At 36.7% G+C, this 26,926-nt stretch overlaps 1 protein-coding gene across 1 annotated transcript; it reads left to right on the top strand.

Annotated features, from left to right (window-relative positions):
* Nucleotides 1-10,610: 10,610 nt before the first annotated feature.
* LOC149794141 (uncharacterized) lies at nucleotides 10,611-22,164 on the top strand. Its single transcript, XM_089968214.1, has 4 exons — nucleotides 10,611-10,829; nucleotides 18,048-18,475; nucleotides 18,783-18,998; nucleotides 19,453-22,164. The coding sequence occupies exons 2-4, from the start codon at nucleotides 18,088-18,090 to the stop codon at nucleotides 19,752-19,754; spliced, it is 906 nt and encodes a 301-aa protein (XP_089824340.1). The 5' UTR covers nucleotides 10,611-10,829; nucleotides 18,048-18,087; the 3' UTR covers nucleotides 19,755-22,164.
* The last annotated feature ends 4,762 nt before the right edge of the window (nucleotides 22,165-26,926 follow it).

Here is a 26,926-nt window from a genome sequence, read left to right as displayed (position 1 = left end):
TAACGGTGTGCGATTTAGACCACTCGGTCACTCGGGGCCCCTTTCAAAAGGCAGAGTGTAAAGGGAAATCCAAACTAATTCAAATGTCGATATTTTTTTCAGTGTTATATTTGAAACAAGGAGGGAGATGTGCATAGAAAAAGAATGTTCATGGTACAGACAGGAAAATATGGGGTTAGAAATGGTAGCAATCGAAACAAGGGACAAGGGTATTTAGATTACGCAGTATGTGTAATTATCCTTAAGTTCCACACCACTAATCCTCGGCATTATATTAGTTCGTAATAAATGTCCCGTTCTTTCGAGCTTCTTGTTGTTGTTGTTGTAGGGTTTAACGCCATTTTTCAGCACAAGATAGGCTATACGTGGCGGCCAGTATTAATGGTGGAGGAAGAACCCATGAAAACCCGGAAAGAACCACCGACCCACGAGAAGCTACTAGCAAGCTTTCTCATATACCCACATTGGCTGAATCCGAGACTCGAACCCACGCATACAGAGGTGAGATGGCAGTGATCCGTAACGGAAAGCGCTTTAGACCACTCGGCCACTCGGGGCCCCATTCTTTCGAGCTACGTTAAATGACATATCTGTAAATTTATTATAAAAGGCAACTCATCCTGGAATTTTTCGTTCATTTAAATACAATCAAAAGAGTTTTTATATAGGCTGGAATAAACACTGTTTAATGTGTTTTGCCGGGGACATTGCATAAGATGCATTATTGCAAAATAAATTAAAATTACAAATGAATGGATATGTTTTTTGTTTTTCTTTTCTGTATAACTCTTCACAAGTAAATATGACAAGATAGACTTCACCAATATTAATGTATATGTTCCACAGAATTATCTATGGAAGTCAGGTGCAAACATCAGTTACTTATACTGATAATATAATAAATCTGCGACTTGTCCATTTAATGTCTGGACTACAGGTTTTGCACCACTTTACGTCTTTCCACCCGTCCTCGTCTCTTTCGAAAACGACTATTTAGCCCCTATGGGATCGTTGCATGTTATTCACTTTTAATTGTGACCCTGCACTGACAAGCAGACATGTAACGCGCGTGATCCAGTAATGGTGGGTAGAGTCTTGTCCTGTTGTAAATGCCGGCAAAGAGGGCATCAGACATTTCGTACTACTCTGCAACGAAAACAAATCCTGCAGAGAGTTATGTACTCGGTGATGTGTCGGGTTGCCACTGTGGTAGGTGTGTTATGGTTTGTGGTGGGGTGCTCCCAATATTCTATTTAACTTATTATGGAAGTCCCACCCAGGCTCGAGTTTGGTTGGAAGTTAAATTAGTGAAAGAGAGATGTAAAGCTCCGAGCCCCCAGTCAGCAATGCCGACGATCAAATGATTGAATACAGAAAAAAGTGAAATTCAAAGAAAACCATTTTAATAACAATTCAATATTCAAGTGTTTCAAATTTCCCAGAAACTCTCCTTCCGCTCGACCCTGTGATAGGTTATTGCATCATTTGATTAGTAGTGTGAGATAGCTTTCCACCTGTCCATGTATTATATTCATCTGTGTATTCTTCTCTCCTATTCCTCCAATTCCTTCTCCTCTTCCTCCCGACTTTCTCTGAAGTCCTTCTCTTCCTCGACTTCTCTATACTCCTCATCCTTCTTCACTATCTCCTCCTCGAACTCTTTTCCTCCTCCTACTCGTCTCCCCTCTTAGAGACTTGGGACTTAACTGAACCGGAAGTTCTAACCCCAAAAACGCTTCTGTGAAAAAACAAGGACGATATAATATTTTACTTACCTTCTCATCTCACACTACACCCAGCCTATCATCAGATAACGGCTATTAAATTTCTTCGGTCAAGCATTCATTCACATCGAAATACTCGTACGTTCTTGCTTGTTAAAACAACGTCGTGATAAAAGAACGGTATCAATTACTTCTTATACATGCATCATTAAATTGCGTCACATCAGTACATATTCCTAATCCCATTATGCTAAACAGTATCAAAATACTCACATGCATTTCGTTACATTACAACTCATACAAAGTACACTAATATTCAAAGATCCATGCTCTGACATATCCGTACATCCATATTAACTCATCTTACACACTTCAACCATTTTCAAAATTCACAATTGAAGCATGTGAAAAATCTAACATATCACATAAATAAATGCAATAGTTTACTACGAAGTAACCTAATAGCAAATTCTGACCACAAGCTAACAATCTACACAATTCTCTACATAATTTTCAAGCTAATTTCTCAAATGCGCATGTAAATTAAAAATTAAACAATACAAAGGTAATTATACGAAATAAACTATCCTATTAATTAAGTATACATACTACACATAATTACAATTACAATGCTGTAATATTCTGCGAAAATTGAGCAAATAACTTACTGACCTTTACGAAGCTTTGTCTTTCCTTCAAATCTCCTAAGTTTTACCGCCAAATTACGAATGTCTTCCTCGGAGCAACTCTATATTTCTCAGGAATCTTCCTTGGCGAGACTAAATTTTCGCTTGCTAGTTACAAGTTATAATTCGGATCGAAATTGTTATCACACCCTCTCTTTTAATTTTGACTGGGTGTCACAATAATTGTATCCAGGGAGATGACCATTCGTGGGATGAATTTCGTGACCTGTATGCATATATTACCTCTAACCCGTATAGTTTTCTCACGATTGATTTCACTGGCGGACCACGCAAGTATGGTGCTGGTTTGAGCGTGGACGTGTTTCACACGGATGCGTCAATTTAACAATCAAAACCCCAATTATATAAGTAAATGTCCGGTAGCGACGTCATAGAGAATTATGGAAAGCGTCGCAGTGAAGTTGCTTTTAAACAGCAAAAACTAACTAAAAAATTAATCAAAGGCCATAAAATGTCCAAAATATATTACATATGCGACAGACTGCACGAGAAGATCTCACAGCGGGTTTTGAACAAACATTTGTGCCGTTGCTTAATCACACAAAAGAAATTGCCGAGTCCACATAAAGTGGCAGCGCTCACAGAAATCGAAGAAACACCCGGTCCCGTTTGTAAGAGAGCCAAACGTACCGCATATAGCTAACTTGCCACAGGAGCAACTGCAGAGGTTATCACACGTTTGCCATAAATGGTAGCTGCAGTCAAAGAAAAAGATGCTGCAAAACCTGAAAAATCACTTTTTCCACTACCGCTCAGATATAAATAATTGATGCATACACCTATATAAAACGTTCATGAAGAAGGTCGACAGTAGATCAACAGAGAAACCTTTCTTGTAAGTGCTAAAATTCCTCTTCTGCTGCAGAGATTTATTGATCAAAGAACATTCGAAAGGCATGAAAAGGTTTCAGACAATTGGGTGTACGGGGAATTAACTGTGGTTAAATAAGACTCTGGCAACGTGTATAATTGCTAAAATAATATCCTTGATTTGATGAAAGCATAAAGTGATGGGGCATACAAAGTGATACAAAATTATATGATACTCTTGCACTGGACAGGAGAGTAATAGCCAGCCTATAAAACTGCCACGTCAAAAGAATATCATGGTTATCTACTAACCTTTGATAGTACGATAGAAGAATATTCGGATCGACCAGTATTTAATCCTGAAATTAAGACAGAAGAATATTCGGATCAAGCTTCCCCTAGTCAACCAAAACGTATGCATCCACAGTAAACGTCATACGAACAAAATTGTCTCAAACACCAGCCGAAAAAGAAGAAAATCTTGCACCTACACCTAAATGTCTTACATTGGTAAAACAATCAGAAAGGATACACTAGCAGGTACAAAGACTGGCACAGCAACCGCAACTAAGACTTACACCCACAAAACAAGGCTAGGGCTTTGGTGATGGACTATGTGACCCTGACGACTTTGCGGATCGATTGGAAATACTTGTCGGATCAGTTCGCGTGGACAACAACGCACCCGAAGTCATTAATAAGGCCACGTCGATTTGTCAGAAATTGCTAGCCAATCATCTCATGAATAGAGACACAAATCGAGCATTGATGCGTGTACTTGTTAATTATTTCTTGATGTATACTACTCCGACACAGGTGATGAATTTCGAAATAATTTATACGGTTTTTGTGTTTTAGGTGAAATATATGTATCAGTGCAACTGATGGTTATAAATACAGCCAAGAACATCACCTCCATGATCACTGCCTCATCTACAAAACCAGAATTCAGTGTGACGTTTTCTGCACATATGCCTACTGGTGACGCACGAACACTTGAGGTCGCGCTAGCATCACTGTGAGTTGGCTCACTATTCCTTCCCAATCGCTTGGTGGCCCTGCCCGCAAATAACACATTGATATTTTCCTCGGATAATGGTGCCACCCTGTGTACTATTTAACTAGTATCAAGCGCATACAATAATACCTCAATGAATGATGAAGTTCGATGAAGAATTTCAGTGTTCATGGATAAGACTCCAAATTTCTATTCGTGAACATGAGCACGCACTTAGATCCGTTATTGCAATTGAATCTGCACAATATATGTTAACAATGGACGGTCGTCCGTGAGAACAGTGCTTGGTAGGCTCAAAGATAATCCCGAAAGTATGCACATTTTGTGTGCAGAACATAAAAGGACTGGAAATTATATCATACCTAACATTGTAAGAATTACATTAGCAACGCAAATCAAGTTAACCTGTGAAGCCATCAGTGGTAATAATGCAAGCAGGTCCGAAAAGACAGGTGTAATTGTTTGGGTTGTATTCTGTTTGGATTTTCACCAACCGTGGAACCAATGATTTGATATCGATAAATCCCGCACCATATGTGTATCTCCCATGTCATAATAATCGGCTGACCCATATTCATTTTTCCCTTTAGATCAAGACGGATCGACCTGCGCGGTGAAACATTGACGATGCAACTGTATATTAGAGATCTACCTGATATGTAATAATAATAATGATAGTCGTGCGTGGACGTGTGATTCCCCTTCTTATTATTAGTGCAAGAAAACCTGGGTACATGACTTATTATGGAAATGGTCTCGGTGACGTTGTTCGTGGATTATGCGCAGGCGCTTCAAAAAGCACTTGCGGAAGTATCATTGCGCACTGCTCCCATCGCCAAACAAGTTACAATGCTGGTTTTGGACAGTATTAAAAGTGCTTCTGTGGATCGATTACATCAACTGGGCTAGCAGGCATTGCATTCGCTTCGAGATTAATTATGACGATTAGTAACACGAGTAACACTATCAATGGCGGTTCCAGTTACGTTGCCTTCGATTGAATCAATGCATCCTGCAGTTAGCAAAATCTTTGAGGAGGCCGCTCAACAGTGGTTTTCAAATTCAGCGATTGCAAATCTGACGATGGGGAGGGGATCTGCACGGTATTAAAGAAAATCAATAATATATAAACCATGACTGCTTTCAAAGTGGCATTTGATCCTGCATTTGACAGTGTCTGTGTTAACGGATCGAAGCAAGATAGATTTTCAGTATTAATCATATTCAGCCAGAGACCCCAATCATTTAAAAATAGAATAGCAAGTACAAGACCCGTCTAGGTTTTTCTTCCCATGTGAGACATTGTTGGAAGTGGAGGGAATACTGGTACGCGATAATAATGCAAAATATGGTGTCATTACGCTATTGGGATTCGTTTACAACGGTATCATGACCTTTATTGAACAGTTCAAGTTATTCCATCCATGGAAAGGAAATCCAATCCATTCTGGATAATACTGACGTGCCAGATTTCTCAGACTCGCCAGATACAACGATGATCACACGAGAACAGCTGGCCCAACAATAATGTTTGTCAAATGTATACAATACAAGGAGCTATTGCTAATCCGAGTCCAATTCTTTTTTACATGAGTCTTGAAACGCGAGAGTACACCCTGAACTAATTACAAAAACAAACAAAAACTTCATTAGTTGCTAAAACCACGAACTGACCATCACTTCGGACTAGCATGCTGACCAGTCATGTGACATATACGTCATGTTGTGGAGTCCCTTGCGGTAGGAATGGTTCAATTAATTGCTAAACGATCGTCAAGAAAAGTAAAAGACTAGAAGAGCTCAGCTAATATGCAACGAAAGTAAGAAGTTATATTCAGTTTGGGAAAATGTGAAAGACAGTTGAACAGCTGAGTTCAGTTTGCGCTTTTAAGGCACCAGAATTGTCTGGTTATTATCAATTTCATTTTCCAGTTCAAGACTGTGTTCATCAACTCAATGTCTTACAAAATTTATTTAAATCTCTTTAAGGATGTTAATCTTATTTCCGACTGTCTATTCAGATTTTTGATTTCATACATACCCATAAAATGGTTTTTTTGACGTACAATAATATAAAAAATATTCGTGATGATAAAATTCCCCGTGGTTACTCGGTGTATATTAATAAACTATCTCAAAATATTATTGTTCGTGGTGGGTTTATTTTCGTAGATATTCATTATTTTGCACAAAACTGAAATTAAGTTAACAACGAAAATGTATTATTTTACAATATATTTATTTACTATATAAGTATTTTTTATTTTTCAATTTGCTATAATTGACTTCAATGGATTAAGTTTCACGCGTCCTACAAGTAGAGAGTAGAAGTCAGTTGTTGTGAAGTGGAAGCTATTTTATTTCATTTTTCACTTTTGTCTTCCAGTCTTTCTATTTGCTTCTGATGAAGAAGGTGCTGACAACATCTTTTTGACCAAAGCTTTCATTTTTCTCGCCTGGGAGTAGGGAAGGGTGTCAACAAGGAAGCCGCAGTCTGACTTGGTATTGGAGAAGACAGAGTTTGATACACTTGTGTCTTCTTCTAACATCAGTGTGACTGTATTTATCTTTCTATACTGGGTTTGCTTGTCATGATCGTTCTGAAATCTCTGAGTAGATTTAGATGTCTCATCTAGAGTATTCTGGCAACAGAGTTGAAGACGTTGCAATAATTGGACGTACAGTTGCGATATTTCTATTTCTAGCAAATCAATTCGATTTCACCAACGATTGTAATTCTTCTTGTAAGTTGTTTCAACTCTCTCGCCAGATGGTTAGTTGGAGTCAACACAATCATATCTGAGTTGTCAAATAATTCTATCCCATGTGTTGTTCTCCTAGAACCACCAGGACCATTAAGATAAACCGTGTTATGTCTCGCTATTTGACCTTCACTGACGGTGACGATGATGGTTCTGATAATTTATTGTTTCCGTAAAAAGCGCCGACTGGTTTAACATCGGCCAGTTCAGAATAATTACATATTTGTTCACACTTGATTCTCCAATAGACCGCCATTTCACATGATCCATTTTCGACCGACTTATATAAAATTAATCCGTGGCGACTCTAACAGCATCCGTTAGAAATCAGTTAATCATCGATAACAGGTTTATTTACTAATATGCGAGCATCAAAGATAGCATGAGTAAACTGAGGCAAATCAACATCGTAGTAGATGACTATTGTGCCAATACTTACTCCGTAATTTGTGACTGCACTTTGCCGCAAAATCAATCCTCCTCATTGTATCTGCGATCAAAGAATCAAGTTATGCTGGGTCCATCCTTAATCTTTTTCAGCGGCGTTTATTATCAGATGATGATCCATGCGTAAATTTACCGATCATTTTTCTGCAGATCCTTTTGTCATCGCTTAGTAACCAGAGAGATTTGAGTGGCCTGTACGTTATTATCGCTGATGTTACAGTCAGAGAGGTTCAAATACCACTGTCTAACAAAATACGGTAATAGCACTAACGAAGCCCAACCACGCTGCCATTTTGCGCAGCAGTCACCGTGATTAATTTTTTTGCCCGGTTTATTAAAATAACGACCAAACCAGGCAGGTACAACTGGATGAACATTCGACGCAAACTCGAAATGATTCAATCAATTAAATCCTGTATGATCGTAGCTAGGAAGCTGTTCGTTTATCACACCTCTTGTGTTGGATGACCGAATCGTTAAAATACAGATTACAATCGCTGATTCCTAGAAAACCTTCCGGATAAAATGACACGTTATCAGACGAGATCATGTCGACGAATTTACATTTTGTGTTCCAGAGACGGCCATGTCCAAACTCGACACAAGACCGTGCTATTATATCGTAGAGAAATTCCTTTGGAGTTGGATGCCATGACAATTTTTGTTTGTGCTATATGAGCCACAACAGACGACGTTGTAAAATAGTTAACGAGTAATTCATCGCTGTCGCCGTCCTAGTTTACCGCAGTATGTTTCATCGTACATTGGAGATATTATTTCCGATAAAATATGCCAGACGGTAGCACAATTGTGGCAGATACGTCTACGTCGTCGCCGGGAAATAACCAGACCGATACAGGGTCACGCGCACTAATACAATAAATCTCCTCTAAAATTGCATTGTTCTTTTCAGCGGAAACTTCGTTACTGATTCATTCAAGGCGTGTGAATTATGATCAACAATCTACTTTATTTGCCAGAATTATACAAAATCTCATTTGTTATTATTTGTACGACGATAGGAAACTTCAATGTGTTTTTTTCCAACATTGCTACGTCATTTATTTTAGCTCCGTTGATAAGAGAATCTTCCCATTCATTGTGGTATTGTTTTAATTCTTGATTCTGTTAGTCAGTTACCACGTATCGGGTTAATAAAATGTTCTCGGACACGTTGGGCTACGCATTTTAACTCGCCTGTTCTCAATGGGGCAAGAGCATTTATATCAGGACCGTTTAAACGGTATAGTGTATAAACTACTGCGGACAGTTGATACTCGTTATTGTAGTATGGTTTGTCTATTCCGGTAAACGTGCCTGGTTTGGAGTTTTTGTCCATGAGGACGAAATTTTTATGTCACCGTGATTCCTTAATCGGGTCGAGTTTATCACGAATAATCCAGGTTGGGACAGCATTTATATCAGGATCGTTTAAACGGTATAGTGTATAAACCACTGCGGACGCTCGATACTCGTTATTGTAGTATGGTTTGTTTATTCCGGTAAACGTGCCTGGGTCGGATGTTTTGTCCATACGGACGAAATTATTATGTCGCCGTGATTGCTTAATAAGGTCGAGTTTATCACGAATAATTCAGGTTGGGACATCTTGACTAACATGTTTTACAATAAATTTTATTCTAAATATGTACTTGCTGTCATCCACAAGATTATTAATAATATCGCTGCTCGTATGTCGTTCATGGTGGAATCCACGATATAACAATCGCCGTCTGTCTTCGGCGTTGACCAAACATGAACAGCGCTATCTTGCGCAAACTCATTTTTGGCCATTTTGATAAATTCGTGTAACTGGAACTCAAATGGTGGACGTTTCTTTAGTATTCGGTTAATCTGTCAAAGTCAAATCTAGTGATGTGTTGTGGTTAAATCCTCAATAATCTTTTTCGTTCTTATTAAAAAATTAACTTGTCTCTGCCATTCTCTGGTTGGATCTTTGATAATCTCTCAATTTCTTTCGTGGTTAATAATTCGTTAATCTGATTTCTTAAAGTTTTCTGAGCAATTTTTGACCTTGGGAAAGTTGGTTTTATTGCAGGTGGCTACAGATTAGTAACTCCTTGTGGAAAAAAAAAACTGTCGTGGAGATTATTGTAGTGTTAATATGATAAAGATCAGACTTGGCAGTACCGGCCCAGGTCCGCAGGAAAACGGCACCCATCACCTTGCCTGCACACACGAGCCCACATTCCCTTTTACCCCCGGACTGGGGTTGGAATCTTCGTAAAGAACCATTTAAAAATTCTCTAACCTGTATGATATTATTTTTTGTATTAAATATTATTTCTGCCTACTATTATCAAGCAATCTTCGATATGATCCAGGGATATCACTTTCCTTTCTGTCTGGTGTATATTTATAATTCTCTCTCTCTCTCTCTCTCTCTCTCTCTCTCTCTCTCTCTCTGACGCAATATATATAAGGTTTATTTGGATCATTGCTCACCGATCCCATTGTTTAATTCTGCGTGTAAGCTGGGCGCGTGGATCGAGAGGTCAATTAGCCTTTAACTACATGCACCAAAAGTTAACTCAATGAGTATTACCGTACTTAATCGCTTATAAGTTATATCCAACGACAAACTGCATAATGCGCTGTCAGGTATGTGATGCCAGATCAAAAAGTCTATGTCGTTTGCAGTTGGATCAGACTTCCAAGTGGAATATATATATATATATATATATATATATATATATATATATATATATATATATATATATATATATATATATATATATATATATATATATATATATATATATATTGCTGTCGACTTAAGCAATCAATCCATTTATATCATTTTATGAAATAAGGATTTTATTTAGCTTTGCTTGATATCACCCCCACAGTAGTGTCGATTCTAAATGCACTTACTGTTTACGTAAAGAAACAAACAAAAACAACAACAACAACAAAACAACAAATGTCTGGATTTGTTTATGTTGAATCAATATTTGCATTTGCCTGGTACATTTTTGTTTACACAGAGACCCTACGCTCGATTACTTCTATACACCCTACCACGCCCACCACAATTCATATCAGCCAACCCGCTGTTTCAATTATCCTAGCAGGCAACCGCTCACCGTGAATTATGATTACATTACAATTTTTCGCTTGGTAACAGACATGACTTGAAAAATTCCGGGGTTATGATTACGCATTCATGGCACTTACCTGGTATGGGTAGTCGGGGTTAACGGTACAAATCAGATATATCCGTTAGATGTGGGGTGAAGGCAGCGTGTACAGTGTATATAACCTGTACGTGTTATGACGATACTATTTAAACACTCAAACTTCAGACTTCCTATGGAATATTAGAAGTACAAAGGAGCAGGTACGAATTTGTCTATAATATTGTTCGCTCTGTTAGGAGTGCTAGTAGTAGCAGTAGTAGTAGTTGCTGTTATTGTTGTTGTTGTTTTTGTAGCAACATGCGTGGCGTCGTCATCGTGCGTCACTGACATCAGCACTATCCGATTTTGCTTGGTCCTGTACCGGTCTGATATTTCACTCTCTACATTTCTTTTAATGAAAATTAAACAAAAGCATGTCATATTTAATCAGGAAAATATGGAAATTGTCATGTCAATTCGCATTACTATTATCGCAAGAAGGAAAACCTAGATAGATCTCATTACAGATTGAGTATGAGAAACGGAATGTCCTGTGTATGTGGACAGTGTGAGAAGCTGAATGTCCTGCGTATGTGAATAGAGTGTAAGAAGCGGAATGTCCTATGTATTGCAAGTGCTTATTACCTACGAACTGTCGAGAACTTTTGTTAATTGAACTATTTTGTTTTTGCATAGGGTAATACTGATATGACCTTTAAATGTATACTTTTAAATAGTGGATAGCCTTAACGCACTGAGTGATATGCACCTTGCGATTCTAGACGGGATTTAATTAAATCTTTAATTACAGTAATATTGGCTATATGGTGCTGACACGTATCATATTCTCCCGTTTTCTTGACATATTATTAACTGGAGGTCATTACCGTCGTTTGCCGTAGATGTTCGCCTGTCTCGTATGCCAAGTACTTATTTTCTCTGTGCAAAGCAAGATCAACTGCCCTACCATGTCGTTGTTTACCGTACAATTTTCATATGGAATGCAAAAACAGTCTTAATTGAATATCGTTTGATTGCCTACTAAAGGTTAGGATTGAAGGGAAACATTTCACAATTGAAAGATGAAAGAGATTCCACAACAGATTCAAGATTTTGATAACGAATGTAAAATACACCGCTATCGGTACTCATACAATATGAATCCAATTAATGAAACTTCAACCAAAACCAGTGTGGTTGGGTGGTGTCGGGTGGATGGAGGATATTATTAACATGTTAATCTCATAAAATGTTGTTAAAAATGTTAGCATATTAATTGCAATTGCAATTAATAAATAGTACAAAATCACAAATTGACATCTAGATGGATATTGGTCATAATCAAAATTAAATGACCTGAAGAGACAGACACTGCGTAAATCACCCATTCAACGAACAAATAAAATCGTATAGTCGTTTATGGTTGCTTGATGCCAGTGATGACGTAGTAATAATAGTATTAATCACATTTTTCACAGACTGTGCGGGGCCCCGAGTGGCCGAGTGGTCTAAAGCGCTCTCCGTCACGGATCACTGCCATCTCACCTCTGTCTGCGTGGGTTCGAGTCTCGGGCTCGGCCAATGTGGATATGTGAGAAAGCTTGCCGGTAGCTTCTCGTGGGTCGGTGGTTCTTTCTGGGGTTTTCCCGAGTTCTTCCTCCACCATTAAAACTGGCCGCCATGTATAGCCTATCTTGTGCTGAAAAATGGCGTTAAACCCTATACCAACAACAACAACACAGACTGTGCTACATTATGTTTATTTGATAATAATGATGTATGTATGGCACATGATCAGATCGGTTTTACCTTCTTTGCCACGTGTTTTCATTTAACCTCAGCCGTACTTGAGCATTCGAACTGCACGTGCTGTTTGAGTATGTACGTTACAAAAAGAAGAGGTCGTTTAAAAAGGTATTTGTTAGATAATTATTTTCTTAATAGCTGATCATGTTAGAATGCCGTTCCATCTGAGAAATTCTTTGAATTTACAAAAGTGTGCGGTTTTGATATTCCATCAAAAAAGATAATTTTGTATTTCAATGATGTTGTCCTTTTCTCTGCCTCTGTACTTGCTTCGTATGCCTTTGTTATACATAAACATAATCTGGGCCCCAGGTGGGCGATTGGTGTAAGGCGCTCGTCTTTGCAGATCTCCGACATTTCACCTGTGTCTCCCTTGGTTCGATTCGCAATCTCGGCCAGCGTGGGTTTGCGTGCAAGCTTGTCAGCAGATTCCCATAAGTTGATGGTTCTTCCCAAGATTTTTCTGCGTTTTTCCTCCACGAGATATGCTGTCTGCAATGTATAGCCTGTCATGTGCTGAAAATGACGTTAAACCCAAAACAACATCAACGTGTTTGGCACTGTATAGCTCGGTATGTGTTGATGTGCCACAAACCTATACATATATATGCATAGATCATTGTTTAGCAAAAACATTCCCAAGCAGTCGTCCCTGAGACGAGTGAATATAAAAGTTTTTCGTCCCTGTCCTCATTGTATTCAACACAGTTTACTTCTCTACTTACCTTACTTTCGATTTTACTAAAGATCCACAGTTACCAGCCTGATGCAAGCTTAGTACTTAAATGGGTAAAACCACATTCTAATCTATGGCTCCATACATAGCTAATACGAGACGATGTTCTAACTCGAGAAATAGTAGCTTCACATATAGCCTATTTGCAGTCAAACCTTTCAGTAATCTAGATGTCATAATTTGCATGCACCTTTACAAGTTAGGTATTGGGAAAATGGATAGAATGACCATGTCGAAATAGTACGATTTTCGTCCGATCAGACACTGTTAAATCGATCTCACACATCACAAGTATTTTCAATTCATTGTCACCCCAAAGTAAAAACGACAGTAACTAGTAAATAAATAGGTAACTACATTTCACATCAAAAATGCCAGTAACGTGCATTTGTAAAAGGAATTTCACATTTTACACCTTTCGTCTTAAACGATCCATTTTGGTCAAATCTCCAATTTGGAGAGCTACGACCGGCGCCATAGCAAAGGAAGTGAACTGATTGGCCTAAAGAAATGGAACATTGTTAGGTAATTACCACAATTAGAGTTCGACCAACCTGATCTTATTGCGATATTAATTGCTTTATAAATAGATTACAAAAGCATGTATTGTGTGAAATTTGGTGGGAATCGGCTGAAACACTTGAAATACTTATTCCGAATGTAAGTTGGCAATTTTCTTGTGAAAAGAAGTTACATACTTACATATGCTGGCATTTTCCTTTTGTATCACAATGTATCAATGTATCAATTCAAACTCGAAAATAATGACGACCTTGGCCAATTATAATACTGCCAGACCAGACGATAACTTCAAACAAAATTGACATTCTCTATAACTTTTCAGGTGTGTGACTCATATAGGTGCTGGATAGCTCAATATAAATGGGAAACCTTTCCAAATCAAAATGATGTCTACATTATTTACCAGTGACACTGTAAAATGCGAATGTCATTACGAAATCCATGGCTAGTTGTACAGTAGCAACATAATGTTCATAATATATACCCAATGCAGTAATAAGTTTACACCTGATAACTGTGTAAAACAAAATAAATTGCGCGCGTGTGTGTGTGTGTGTGTGTGTGTGTGTGTGTGTGTGATTTGACTCTTTAACTTAGCTTTAACAATGTTTCAGTCATATCAATACGACGTCTGCAGTGAGGCAGTTTATAGTGATGTCTAGCACTGGGGCATCATGCCGCAGACATGTAACATGATGTCCCACCCAGTCACACTATCCTCACACAAAGCCGACCAGTCCTAACGCTAACGTCTTAATGTTGAGCGCCAAGCGAGGGATCATTTGAAGTGAAGTGAATAAGCATGTTGTTGGATTATGCATGCATACTATGTGATGTATCTTACAGCACATTACATTATCCTGACACCAGACCGACCAGTCCTGACACTAACCTCTTAATGCTGAGAGGCAAGCGAGGCAGCTGCATGTACCATTTTCAACAGCATTTGGTATGACTCTGCCATGGTTCGAGCCCGCTATCTCCCACATCCGAGGTGGGAACTCTAACCACTGTGGCCACCAGAGCGGTCTCATAAAAGAAATCGTTCGTTTTCGATATGTTCTAGGCTTACAAGTTAGCAAATTATGCAAAGGTTATTTATAATTGACGCACACCCAAAAGTAAGCGATGTTGAACTCGTTACGGGTAGAAAAGACACTCAGGTTTATTCTCAAGGTGCGATTCTGCATCTACTAGTCAAGGGACAAATACGGAGCAAAGGCTTACTTTGTCCAGCCAATTTTTACCTGACAGGACTAGAGGATGATCGGTTTCCTTGAACCATGCTACATACATAATAATTATAGACGTTAATTAACAGGATGAAATCGTTCCAGCAGTGAAGAGTACATTTTTTTTCTAATTGAGCAGCAGGTTTTCACGAACGTCATGAACAGTATCCAATGGGGACGTCGAGAAAAGTTTGGTTATATTTAAACATTAATTAAAGCAATCTCAATATTATCCCAGATGAGTTTCGTTTATCTTTATTGTTGATAGAGTTCTGATTGCACTTAATCACCACAACGGATAAGGTGAATTGATGTGTTGGGGAATTCGATGGGTAAGGGACGTTTACCCTGTGAAGACTGCAGGCATTGTCAAGACTGATGATAGTTAATCAAATAAAAAGCTGTGACATTTGTATTGAAACGTACTGATAGCGTATCATTATGCAAACTGGCTAACATTCATACGATGACAAGTAACATATATATAAATGGCCCCTTTTAAATCACAGGGATTTTGACACCGTTTATGAACTGGGCTAGGAGAGGTAATATATTATAATGTATTCACAATGATTTTATTCCAATTTTTATTTTAAAACAGTGTAAAAAAACCTTTGGTCATAGAGATGTCTGTACAGTAGAATTTTATTTCAGTTACAGTAGGTGCATTGGCAACACCTACTACGATTCCATCGCCATAACCACTATTTCTGCTGCTACGACTACTAACGACATCACTTTCACGGACACTATCAATACCACTATCATTAATATTGCTAATACTAATACCACCACAACTATTACTACTTCTACTTTTCTTCTTCTTCAACTACCACAATCAAAACAGCTGCTGGGTCCGCCAGTGACGCTGATACTACTGCTAATAACAAAATTACTACTATCATGACGATCATTTTCCCACAAGTCTGCGTCTACATCTGTTTCTACTACTTCTGCTACTGCTGGTTGTTTTGCGTATAAAGTTATCCTTTGTCCTAATCCCTTGTATGCCACCAATAGTACCTCCTACTTCTCAGGCTTATGATATTATTTCTTCTGATGACCCCCGCGAGCCTGATTTGGGTCGCGACCTGACGTTGGGAACCGATGGCCACATGATTATGAGGCGCCGTAGCGGACAAAAGCTCGTCCAATCAGAACGTTGACGTTGAAGTTTTAATGTCATATGTCCTGAATTCCAATATCACGTGTTGTATCAAAAATGCTTGTCCTTAATTTTTCATTTTCTTAGTCGAGATTGTAGATTGTATCTGCTGAATTAAACAGTAGTGGTTGAAGGTTATATTTTCTATGTCTATGTTTTAGATTGTGTTGTTGCTGTTGTTGTAGGGTTTAACGCCATTTTTCAACACACGATAGGCTATACATGGCGGCCAGTATTAATGGTGGAGGAAGAACCCAGGAAAACCCCTGAAAGAACCACCGACCCACGAGAAGCTACTGGCAAGCTTTCTCACATACCCACATTAGCCGAATCCGAGACTCGAACCCACGCAGACAGAGGTGAGATGGCAGTGATCCGTAACGGAGAGCGCTTTAGACCACTCGGCCACCCGGGGCACCCTTAGATTGTGTCGTTTGAATTACACGGCGGTGGTTGAAATTTCAATGTCTTATTCCATAATTCCTAATTTACGTATTGGTTCAAAGAGTTTATGTTGTAAGTTCCATTTCATATATTGAGTATTTAGATTTTATTTGTTGAATTTCACACCGCTGGTTGAAAATTCGATGTCCAGCGTCGAGTTTTTAGATTGTATCTTCTGGATTACACGGCGGTTGTTGAACATTTAATGGCATATGTCGAGAGTTTCAATTTAGCATGTTGAATCACATTGATTGTGCTGAAAGTTCCATTTCGTATGTTGAGCTTTTAGATGGAATCAATTGAATTATACAGTCGTGGTTGGACATTTTATTGTGCTTGTCATAATTGCTATTTTTATCTGGTGAAATGATGTGTTGGTGTTAAAAGTAACATTACACGATGTCCACTTTAACAGTTCAAAATAATATCAAGTGTTAAGATACATCATTCATGTATTCAATTATGAGGCGTACTTACATTTCATGCATTTACAGTTTGAAAGTTGCCATTCACAGGTCGAGAATTACTATGAATTTCTTCGCTAGCGGTCGCTCTCGTAAACGGACCGCGTTATTTTAAAACAAGGAATCCGCTTCTCGTTGCTGTGAAATTTAACAGATGAAATCAAAATATTTCATTACAAACAGTTACGTACAACACGTGACTTAGGGATTATCGACATGTGATATTGAAACTTCAACCAACGCTGTGTAATTCAAAATATACACTGTAAAACGTCGACATTAGAAATAAATGTTAAACCACCAGTATATAATTCAACATATAGAATCAAACTCTCGATCTTGAAAAATTTAAACTTTAAGGACATGCAATTTGATCCAATACGTGATATTGGATTTCTCGACATAACGACATCGAAATTTCAACTGCAACTTTCTCATTGGACCAGCTGTTTTCCGCTACGACGCCTCATACATGCACAGTTAATGGGCTTGTTGATATAATTACACTCGTGCCTCGCGACACTCCACTGACTCTTGTCCTGTTAGCAATCTGCATGAGGGAAAATGAACCCGGTTCTATATGAAATAGTATACGGCGCGGTCTGACGTGATGGTGAGCCACTTGAACTTCATACCGTGACATAAATAGCCCTTTCTATTGCAGATTATCTACCCTTTTAAGGAAAGCCGTGCTATTGTCAGGTGTTAATATAGAACACGACGCGGGAAGTTAATATGACTCGGGTACTTTTGCCCTGAAAATTCATCTTAAAGAAAACAAAATGAAGTAATTTTAGGTTAAAAACCAACTTCTTTGAAATGCCTTAGTAAACAAAGTCTTACATTATATTTTCGGGTGCGATCTATTTATCTCACGTAGGCAACCAGCACGTACAAGAAGACGTCCTTAATATAAAATATTTCATCATCTGGAATTCATCCATGGATATGAAATGATACCCCAGTATTATTTAAACTTATTATAACGATGCAATTCTTTTTATTTTTGGTTCAGCTCGGACACTATATTGCTGTGTTGTCGTTGAATAGATTATATCATTTCATTGCAGGCTTGTGCAGCACGATAAAGTGACAAAACTACAATTCGAAATGGACGTGGTACCAAGGCAAGTTCGGAACGTCTACTCCCGACCATGTACAAAAGGCAGTCACTGGTATTCTGGTGAAATCTCTCTCAAAAGTCCTATACAAATCCCACAATTGTTTTCCGAGAAGCTTACAAGTCTCTCCAGTGACGACATGCAATATTATCCCATGTTAGGGGATGACTCTGACTGGATGTTAGCTGAGCGAACAAAACCAAGGTCTCCGCCGGCTTCACCAGAAATGAAATCGAGTCAGGGCGACGGTCTCTATTTCAGCTTCTCTTCAGGTAGCCAGACAGATAAGTACGAAACATGCCAGCCTCCGTCTGTATCAGCGAACACACCAAGCAAAAGAATCCGAAGAAGGTTATTTGATGCTGATTGTTTCCCAGGTGATGAAAATGTGGATTTTTAAATCCATTTTTAAGTAGATCTTATAGCCATATTTAGTGTTTGTTGGTATTTTTATAATTCAATAAAAGGACTTCTACAAATCCATTGCCTTTTTTCGGATTATGAAAATATACATAAATTCGGTGAGACTGTGTGTCAAAATTTGTGATGATATCCAACAAGAAGAAACCGATCTGCCCCTGAACTGATGCAAATTTTTCTAATATTTAAAACTTTAAAATAATTTAACACAAAGGCTTTTAAAATACTGTATTTATCTATTTTAATAAGTATTTAATTTCACAGGTATTGGCGAAGGACAAATATTGCCATTTCCAGTACACCGGGAAAATTGTGTGCCTTATGCGGTTCTACCTTCTATAGATAACGTGAACATTTCCGGTTTGAAACAAAGAAGGGTTGATATTGACTCTGAAACGACCGACAGCGGCAAAAATTCATATAAAAGACAGTTCGAAGAAGAAAGCTGGGTTCAAACACCAAAGAAGCGCCAATGTCGAGGTAAGGCACAAGAACAATTTTCTGGAACTTATTATTCAAGGAACAAAGGTTATGAACATAAAAGCTTGATAAAGAAAACAAAAAAATGAATGAAAGATAACTCATGTTATAACTATAAAACAGATCTGTTATCATTTATTGCTTACGAAAAATTATATCTCTAATGAATGTGTTGCAGTTTTTAATCATGATTTAAGTTTAAGTTTTTCTATGACCATAACGACGAGGATGACGACGACGACGACGACAAAACAACAACAATAATACTAATAATATACGTGTGTGTGTGTGTTTGTGCACGTGTTTAATGTTTAATAATTTAATTTTCTTTTCTTTTGCTAATAGTCTAATTAAATATTACTAACTTTTAATCTTCTCTCTAAGTGAAGGATTTTAAAAATTATAACTATATAGAAATGTATCTTTCATTCATACTTTCTCTTTATATACACAGATTGGACAAGGGTATTCGGATTACGATACTTGAAGCAGTTGAAGGAAGACGTAAAGACTCTCAAAATCAAGTTAAAAGGGCAGGGTATAGACGTTTCAAAGCCGGTGGACTGCACATGCGCTGTAATGGAGCGTCACTTCCAGCAAATGGCGGAGAGCGCATATCGTTCTTTGCGACGGATGGATTGTAGCCCAAGGGGATTTCAACAGTTTAAAATTGAACTCATTCAAACAAATGCCGTAATACAAGATTCGATAGAAGTGCTAAGAAACATCAAAAGCTTTTGTGAGCATAAATACTGAACTCATCGATGACAGTGACAAAAACGTTAAACCTACGAGTACTGATGCGATTAAAATAAAAGACAACAAGTTTATATCGAATATCAGATACTTTTTCACTTTTGAAACTAAGCAAAACATTTAAAATCTGTCTTAATTGTGCTCTTTTATGCGGTCATTTAATTTTATTATTATGCAAACATATGTTCGTCAGTTGAAATGTGTTCAATTATTTTATTGATCCTTTTCTTTTCGTTTTTATGTCTTTTGCCCATCATGTGTTAAAAATTATATATTTAAATGGAATTCGCTAATTTATTGATTACATTTCTACTTTTGTCGTGTATGTTTTTATATAATGTTTTCATTTTATGGAGCGTGTTGTAATTTTCCTTGGTAATCTGGGTCATTGATATGGATATCTACATTTATATAAAACCTCTAACAACATGATTGAATTGTTTGTAAATAATTGCATCATCTCTGCCATTCTACAAATGATTTGTCCTCTGCCAGAAATAATAAATGTATCGATCTTATCTCTTAAAATCGACATTAAAAGTCATAGTAAAATAATGCTTTGATGATATTGCATTATTTGATTGCCAGCTTGGTTATATGTAAACGGGTTTGTTGAGAAGGTTTTACATTTTCGCGTCTTTGATCATATCTAATTTGCATTTGCATTACTCATCCCGTGTGAAAATATCGATTTATTTCATGCTATGACTCAAGTCAACAGAATATTAAGAGCTCTCCGGTCACATGACTCAGTTACGTATTAGAAGAATGGGGGGGGGGTTCTGCTGCTGGTAAATAGAGACTTACATTTTGTTAAACTACTAACCAGTTCGATATTTGTCTCCTGAAAGTTTAAGTCTACGAACAGTACGATTGTCTCCAGCTTTACTTGCACAGTTTGTGTGTTTCTTACGCACCTGTCATCTTAGGACGTTGCTACGATGTGCTATATTTGTTTTTGTTGCTCATAACCGGGAAGTCACAAAAGTTTTCCATATCATCATTTGTTAGATTGTTGTAAATGTGAATGTAGTGTAAAATCAAACTTAAACATATAAACCAACGCGTGTAAAATCACAGAGCGAAGCACTGTCATTTAAAAATTATAAAAGTATTAATATATAATTAAAAAATTGATAAACAAACTGTCAGACTGAGTTAAGAGAGGTTTAATTGTTGTTTTCTCTAAAACCTAACTGACATTAACGTACATTTCTGAAAATTTTGTTGTTTCATTTATCACAAAACGAATGAAATCTACTATATATTATGGAGTCATGTTTAGTCTATAAACCCAGTCACTTATAGAAAGTATTGTTTGCGCCTGATTGATGGTGCACGTGCCGTATAGCAGATACATTGGCATGAAGTCAGAGAATGCATGCAACGTGCTCACTAGTTTCAGATCACGTCATGTGATTACATTGTTTGCAAATTATGTCACACAACGCAATTCAGCTATGTTGTTGGTTTTTAGTCTCTGCTGTTGACTTTCCGTCTATTAAATTAAACGACTTAAGTCAGACGTGCATGTGTAGAGTTTTATGTGATATCTATTAACAAAACAAGGCCAAGAGATTGTTTGATTTTTATTACCGCTTTACAGATTCAGTTGTTATAGTAACAGGCCAATGATTATCACATATTATTCTCGAATTTTAAAAAGACTTCATTTATATTATGTACACAGTCAAGTATCAGTATCAGTCAAGACATGCACTTGCTCACAGTGCCGTAGAGAGCGATCACGGGCCCTGGGGTAAAAAACACCCGGGCCTCTCCTAGTTCTTGTTCAAGCAAAATATTTCCTTTATAAAATTAAATGGTTGTTCCCCTGTTGCCACCCACGCCCACCCCCTTGTCGGGCCTGCTTGCTCAGAAAGTTTCTTTACTTATCTTTCGAACTGTCAATTATGGAAAATGTCAGTGTTTGCATAAATCACAACCTTGTGTCCCTTATCGCCCGTCCTTTTCTTATCGGTACTTAATAATTATTACTAATTTAATGAGAGTGTATTTAAACTATTTATTATAATTTATTATGTAAATTGCTATTTACTCCATTTATTATAGATTGCTATTTATTGTGGTTTATTATTTGCTGTATTTATTGTGTTTTGTTATTTTACTGTATTTATTGTAGATTGCTATTTACTGTATTTTATGTGGTCTGTTATTTACTGTATTTAGTGTGGCTTGTTATTTACTGTATTTATTGTAGATTGTTATTTACTGTTTTTATTGTGGTTTGTTATTTGCTGTACCTTTTGTGTTTGTTATTTACTGTATTTCTTCTAGATCGTTATTTACTTTATGGTGGTTTGTTATTTAGTGCATTTATTGTAGATTATTTACTGTATTGTAGATTATTTACTTTATTTATTGTATATTATTTACTGTATTTATTGTAGATTTATTTCTGTATATATATATATATATATATATATATATATATATATATGTGTGTGTGTGTGTGTGTGTGTATGTATATCGTAGATTATTTACTGTATTTATTGTAGATTATTTACTGCTTTTATTGTAGATTTTTTTTACTGTATCTATTTTAGATTATTTTACTGTATTTATTGTAGACTATTTACGGTATTTGTTGTAGATTATTTACTCTATTTATTGTAGATAATTTACTCTATTTATTGTGGATTGCCATGTGCTGTATTTATTCACATAAAATTATTGAATAGAAGAGTCATAAGTTTTCCTTCAAGCACTCCAGCACAGCCCGTAAGAGGTCTCACTAAAGATCCGTTATATTTGAGAAAATCTGTGATGAAACCTCTTTGATCAACCAGTTGCTAAATATGACCTCTATAGCAACAAATGATTCATCTTTGTTCAAAGCTTATATATCATTATAAATCATTATTTCCATTAAAATACTATATATATATGTATATATATATATATATATATATATATATATATATATATATATATATATATATTGAGATCCTGCCCATCTACTGCTCTCTTTCCCGTGCCATTCAGATTTATTGATTAGATAGTTTATCGTTTGCAAAGCAACCGATACAAGTTCTGCTTTATTCACAGTTCTGATTTGTTTACGCTCGTTATCATTGAAATTGCCTGTCAAGAGATACATGTGCTCTCCGTTGAATACTTGATAATAAACGAGTAATTTATACCCAGCTTTATCAGTTCAAAATAGCTTTCTACATGAGGCACAGACTATGTGGCAGGGCAAAACCAACTAACTCTAAACTGAACTTTCCAACCATACAAACTACGACAGATACAACACACACACACACACACACACACACACACACACGTGCTCGAGTAAAGGCACACACTCATACATACATGTATCATATTTTGTCAAAATTGTCTAAAATATAAAATCCTTATTTGCCTCGAATGGAAAGATATACAACTTCCGAATGCATTTTGAAAGGGAAATCTTCGAACTACTCTCGATACATTGGTTCTAATGTTCAGCAAAATACGTTTTATTCTATTCTGACGACTGGTAATTTCTGCTTTTCAATATTAATTATTGGTATAACTCTTTACTGGTTTACCCCCGGTGCTCTTCAAAGAACTTGCAGAATACAAACGAGTTAGCTGCGTTTTAGTGATCTCATCAATTTTTGGATGATATTGCTGCTTCTAAAAATTTCACAAAAATTTCAACAAAATTATAATAGTAATTTTCCTAAAGTTGCGAAATATTCTTGTCTGTCTTTCTCTCTATGATTTTGTGTACAGGTATGTAAATGCTAATATCGACTTGCAAATCTGGCAAGAAAGCAGCTCATTTGATAAACCGTATAAAAAGAAGCAAACAGAAAAAAATCGCAAGCGATATCTTGAACTGATGTCAGTTTCTCTTGCCCTTTTTGAGAAAATGGCAATCCCGAGGCCATGAATGAAATCAGTTTTTTGGGTGCAAATTGAACCTGGTCTCGTTATTTGTTTATTTATTATTATTTTTACCAACACATGACGGCTAGGTGCGAACACTGTATATACTCTAGAGATACGTGAAATTTATAATGGTAGATATTTGTTTAAAAAACCGTCAATGAAATATCAAGCACTGTTGCTTTATTCAAAACAAAATAACACACACACACACACACACATACACACACACACACACACACACACACACACACACACATATATATATATATATATATATATATATATATATATATATATATATATATATATATATATATATATATATATATATACATACAGACATTAACGGACATATATGTAAGTATGTATGTATTTTTGTGTGTGCGTGCGTACGTGCGTGTGCGCGCGCATGCACGTCCGTAGGCACATATAAAAATGACGTTCAAAAAATGATACAGCTGTCATTTGCATTCGTTTTATATCTCAAATATAACATTACTGTATGAATAGATGGCAATGCCGCAGAATTTTTTTTTGTTGGGACATGTAGCGGTCGGCTATTACGTTTTACAATTGAAATTCTTTGAAAGACTCACTGATGCAAGTTTGACAAAGAATTTATAAAAAGTGAGTTCTGCCCTGCTTGTGTCGCATTTCTAGGACATATCGTGGGACATGGACAAGATACACCTATAAATGCTAAGGTCAAGGCTATCTGTGCCTGTCCGTAAAATGCAACTTATGTTATTTTTAGGTATGGCTGGATACAATCAGAAATTTTGTTCCAATTTTTCCATAATTGCTGAATCCCTGACAAATTTATTGACTAAGAAAAAAGTTTCTTGGACTGAAAAATATCAGGAGACTTTTAATAAATTAAAGGCCATACTTAAGAGTGCACCAGTTCTTACAGCTTCAAATTTCAGTAAGGCATTTAAACTGTCTGTTGATGCAAGTGATGTTGGGGTTGGAGCAGGATTGATTCAAGAATATAAAAATGGTATTGATTATCCAGTGTGCTACTTTTCTAAGAAAGTAAATAAGCCCCACAAAAATTATTCAACAATGGAGAAGGAATGTTTGGCTTTGATATTGGCATTTCAACATTTTGAAATTTACATTATTTCAGCTCCTTCTCTGATTATTGTATTTTAGTGAAAACAACCCCCTTACCTTCAGCCACAAGATAAAAATAAAAAATCAGAGATTATTAAGGTGCAGTTTGTTGTTACAGGAATATAATATTTACATCAGGGACATCAAGGCAAAAGACAATTTAATAGCAAATGCATTGTCCCGTGTTTAGAAATATTATTTCATGTACACTTTGCATAATTCATAAGAGTTCTTATGTCATTTTTTAAACCTTATATATAATTAATCTGTGACAAAGTGAACGTTTTACTATATAAATCTTTCTCTTCTTGTAAGGGGGAAGTGTTATGTATATGTAATTTAATAACATTTTTGTTAGTTTTAAAAATTTGTTTATTCCATTGCAAGCTATTATAAGGTAACTTTGCTGGATTTTACATTTTTTCCCCAGAAATTCAGTTCATTTATGTTTGACCTGACTGTTATAATATAGAAACACTGTATCTAGTTTTCTTTTTATTATTATTTCCCAGACCATTGATTTCAGTTAAGGCCATACTGGGAGCACGTGATGTTACGCATGTCAAGATATATTTTTGTCTGGAAGGGTGACCAAGTCACCCTCATACGGTAATCTGTTCTGCGTCTTAAATTAGTGTATAACTGTTTTCTGTATAGAATTTGGGCATTCGGACTCTAAACCTTTGCCACTTAAAAGTGTTTTGTTTTGACCCGTTTGAGCTGAAATTTTATTTTATGGAATACAAGTGATTTGTTTCCCTGGAAATATATGTGCTCATACAGAATTCTTGGACAAGGACATTTATTGAAATTTATTCGAAATTCAAAACTAGATTAACTTTTTTCTGTGATTCAACAAGGAACTGTTGACACAATAACACTCTGAAGGTTGCAACAGACGTCATCGCCTTCATTTTGGATTTCATCGGGGCTCGAACTCGGATTCACTTAGGACTTTTGAATAATAGGAATTCAATTTTTTAATTCTTTGATTAATTTTGGAATTTGTTCGTAAAACCATAAGTTCTTTTACTCAATTTACCTTGTTTTTCTAGAAAATAGATTATTTATTAAAATTTACAAAGCTTATTGTTTTAACTCTTTTTTGTTACATTTTGTAAGAGCAAAAACACGTAACAATACTCCTTTCCAAATACCCTTCCATAACTAATTCATGCATATGACAAGACCTTAATATTGAAAATTCTCATATGTTAACAAATACTCACTTGAAAAATGTGTATCAAGATAGTCGCCTCTATAGTAACCATCTTGTTCGATGTGTTCTGACTAGATCGATCCAGAATCGTCGTCAATTTTTCCTGAGGACATTCCAACATAATTCAACAGGTTGATTGGCACTGCTGCCTTCACTTAAAACCAGCACGATCGTGTTGATGACTTCTTCTGAGAAATCTTGCAATTTGTGCGCGACAGTATCCTCCACTCCCATGTTAATGCGTATTATTCAAGGTCAACCTTTCCGACACTTACCAGCTTCCATGAAACATGGACGCCCACATATTGAGGAGGGGGCAACTCAATATCTCAACATCTGCTCCAGAAACTTCAAAAAGTACAAAACACAGCTGCTCAGATCATACTTAGAGTACCACGATCAGAGCACACCTCCCCGCTGCTCTGTACCCTACACTGGCCATCCATTCGATCCAGAATCAAACACAAAATTTGTTCTCTGTGCTACGTTTCACTGTCGGACTCTAGTCCAACATACCTATCCGACCTCACCCATGTGTATATCCCAGCAAGATACGTACGCTCCTCTTCTGACAATCGGATACTCATTATTCCCACTATGAAAACAAAGTCATATGGACAGCGTTCTTTTGCATACCAGGGCCCAGCAACGTGGAATGAATTGCCCACTGAACTTAGACACAAAGACACAGTGATCACATTCAAAAGTCACTTATTTCGACTGCAAGAACAAACTTAAAGACCTAATAATGTTTCCTGCCTTAAATATTCTCAGCATGGTTTTTTTTTAAAAATCTTTTCTTATTTCATGGTGTTTGTTTTTGTAATCATATCATTATATGTTTTTTTTTTATCTTATATGTGTTGTCTAATATTGTAAAGCGCTTAGAGCTTCTAACGATTAGGCACGATACAAAGTCCTCATTATTATT

The sequence above is a fragment of the Sinohyriopsis cumingii genome, chromosome 8, assembly GCF_028554795.1.
Source record: "Sinohyriopsis cumingii isolate HCF-2022 chromosome 8, ASM2855479v2, whole genome shotgun sequence".
Taxonomy (NCBI): domain Eukaryota; kingdom Metazoa; phylum Mollusca; class Bivalvia; order Unionida; family Unionidae; genus Sinohyriopsis; species Sinohyriopsis cumingii.
The sequence above is the reverse complement of the archived record's forward strand: the minus strand, read 5'-3'. Positions and strand labels throughout refer to the sequence as shown.

Bases quoted from the DNA above. Each gene is read 5' to 3' on its own strand.
- LOC149794141 (XM_089968214.1), top strand. From the start codon at position 18,088: ATGGACGTGGTACCAAGGCAAGTTCGGAACGTCTACTCCCGACCATGT. The intron at 18,476-18,782 runs GTGATGAAAATG...TTAATTTCACAG, and splicing joins TGATGCTGATTGTTTCCCAG to GTATTGGCGAAGGACAAATA. The intron at 18,999-19,452 runs GTAAGGCACAAG...TTATATACACAG, and splicing joins AAAGAAGCGCCAATGTCGAG to ATTGGACAAGGGTATTCGGA.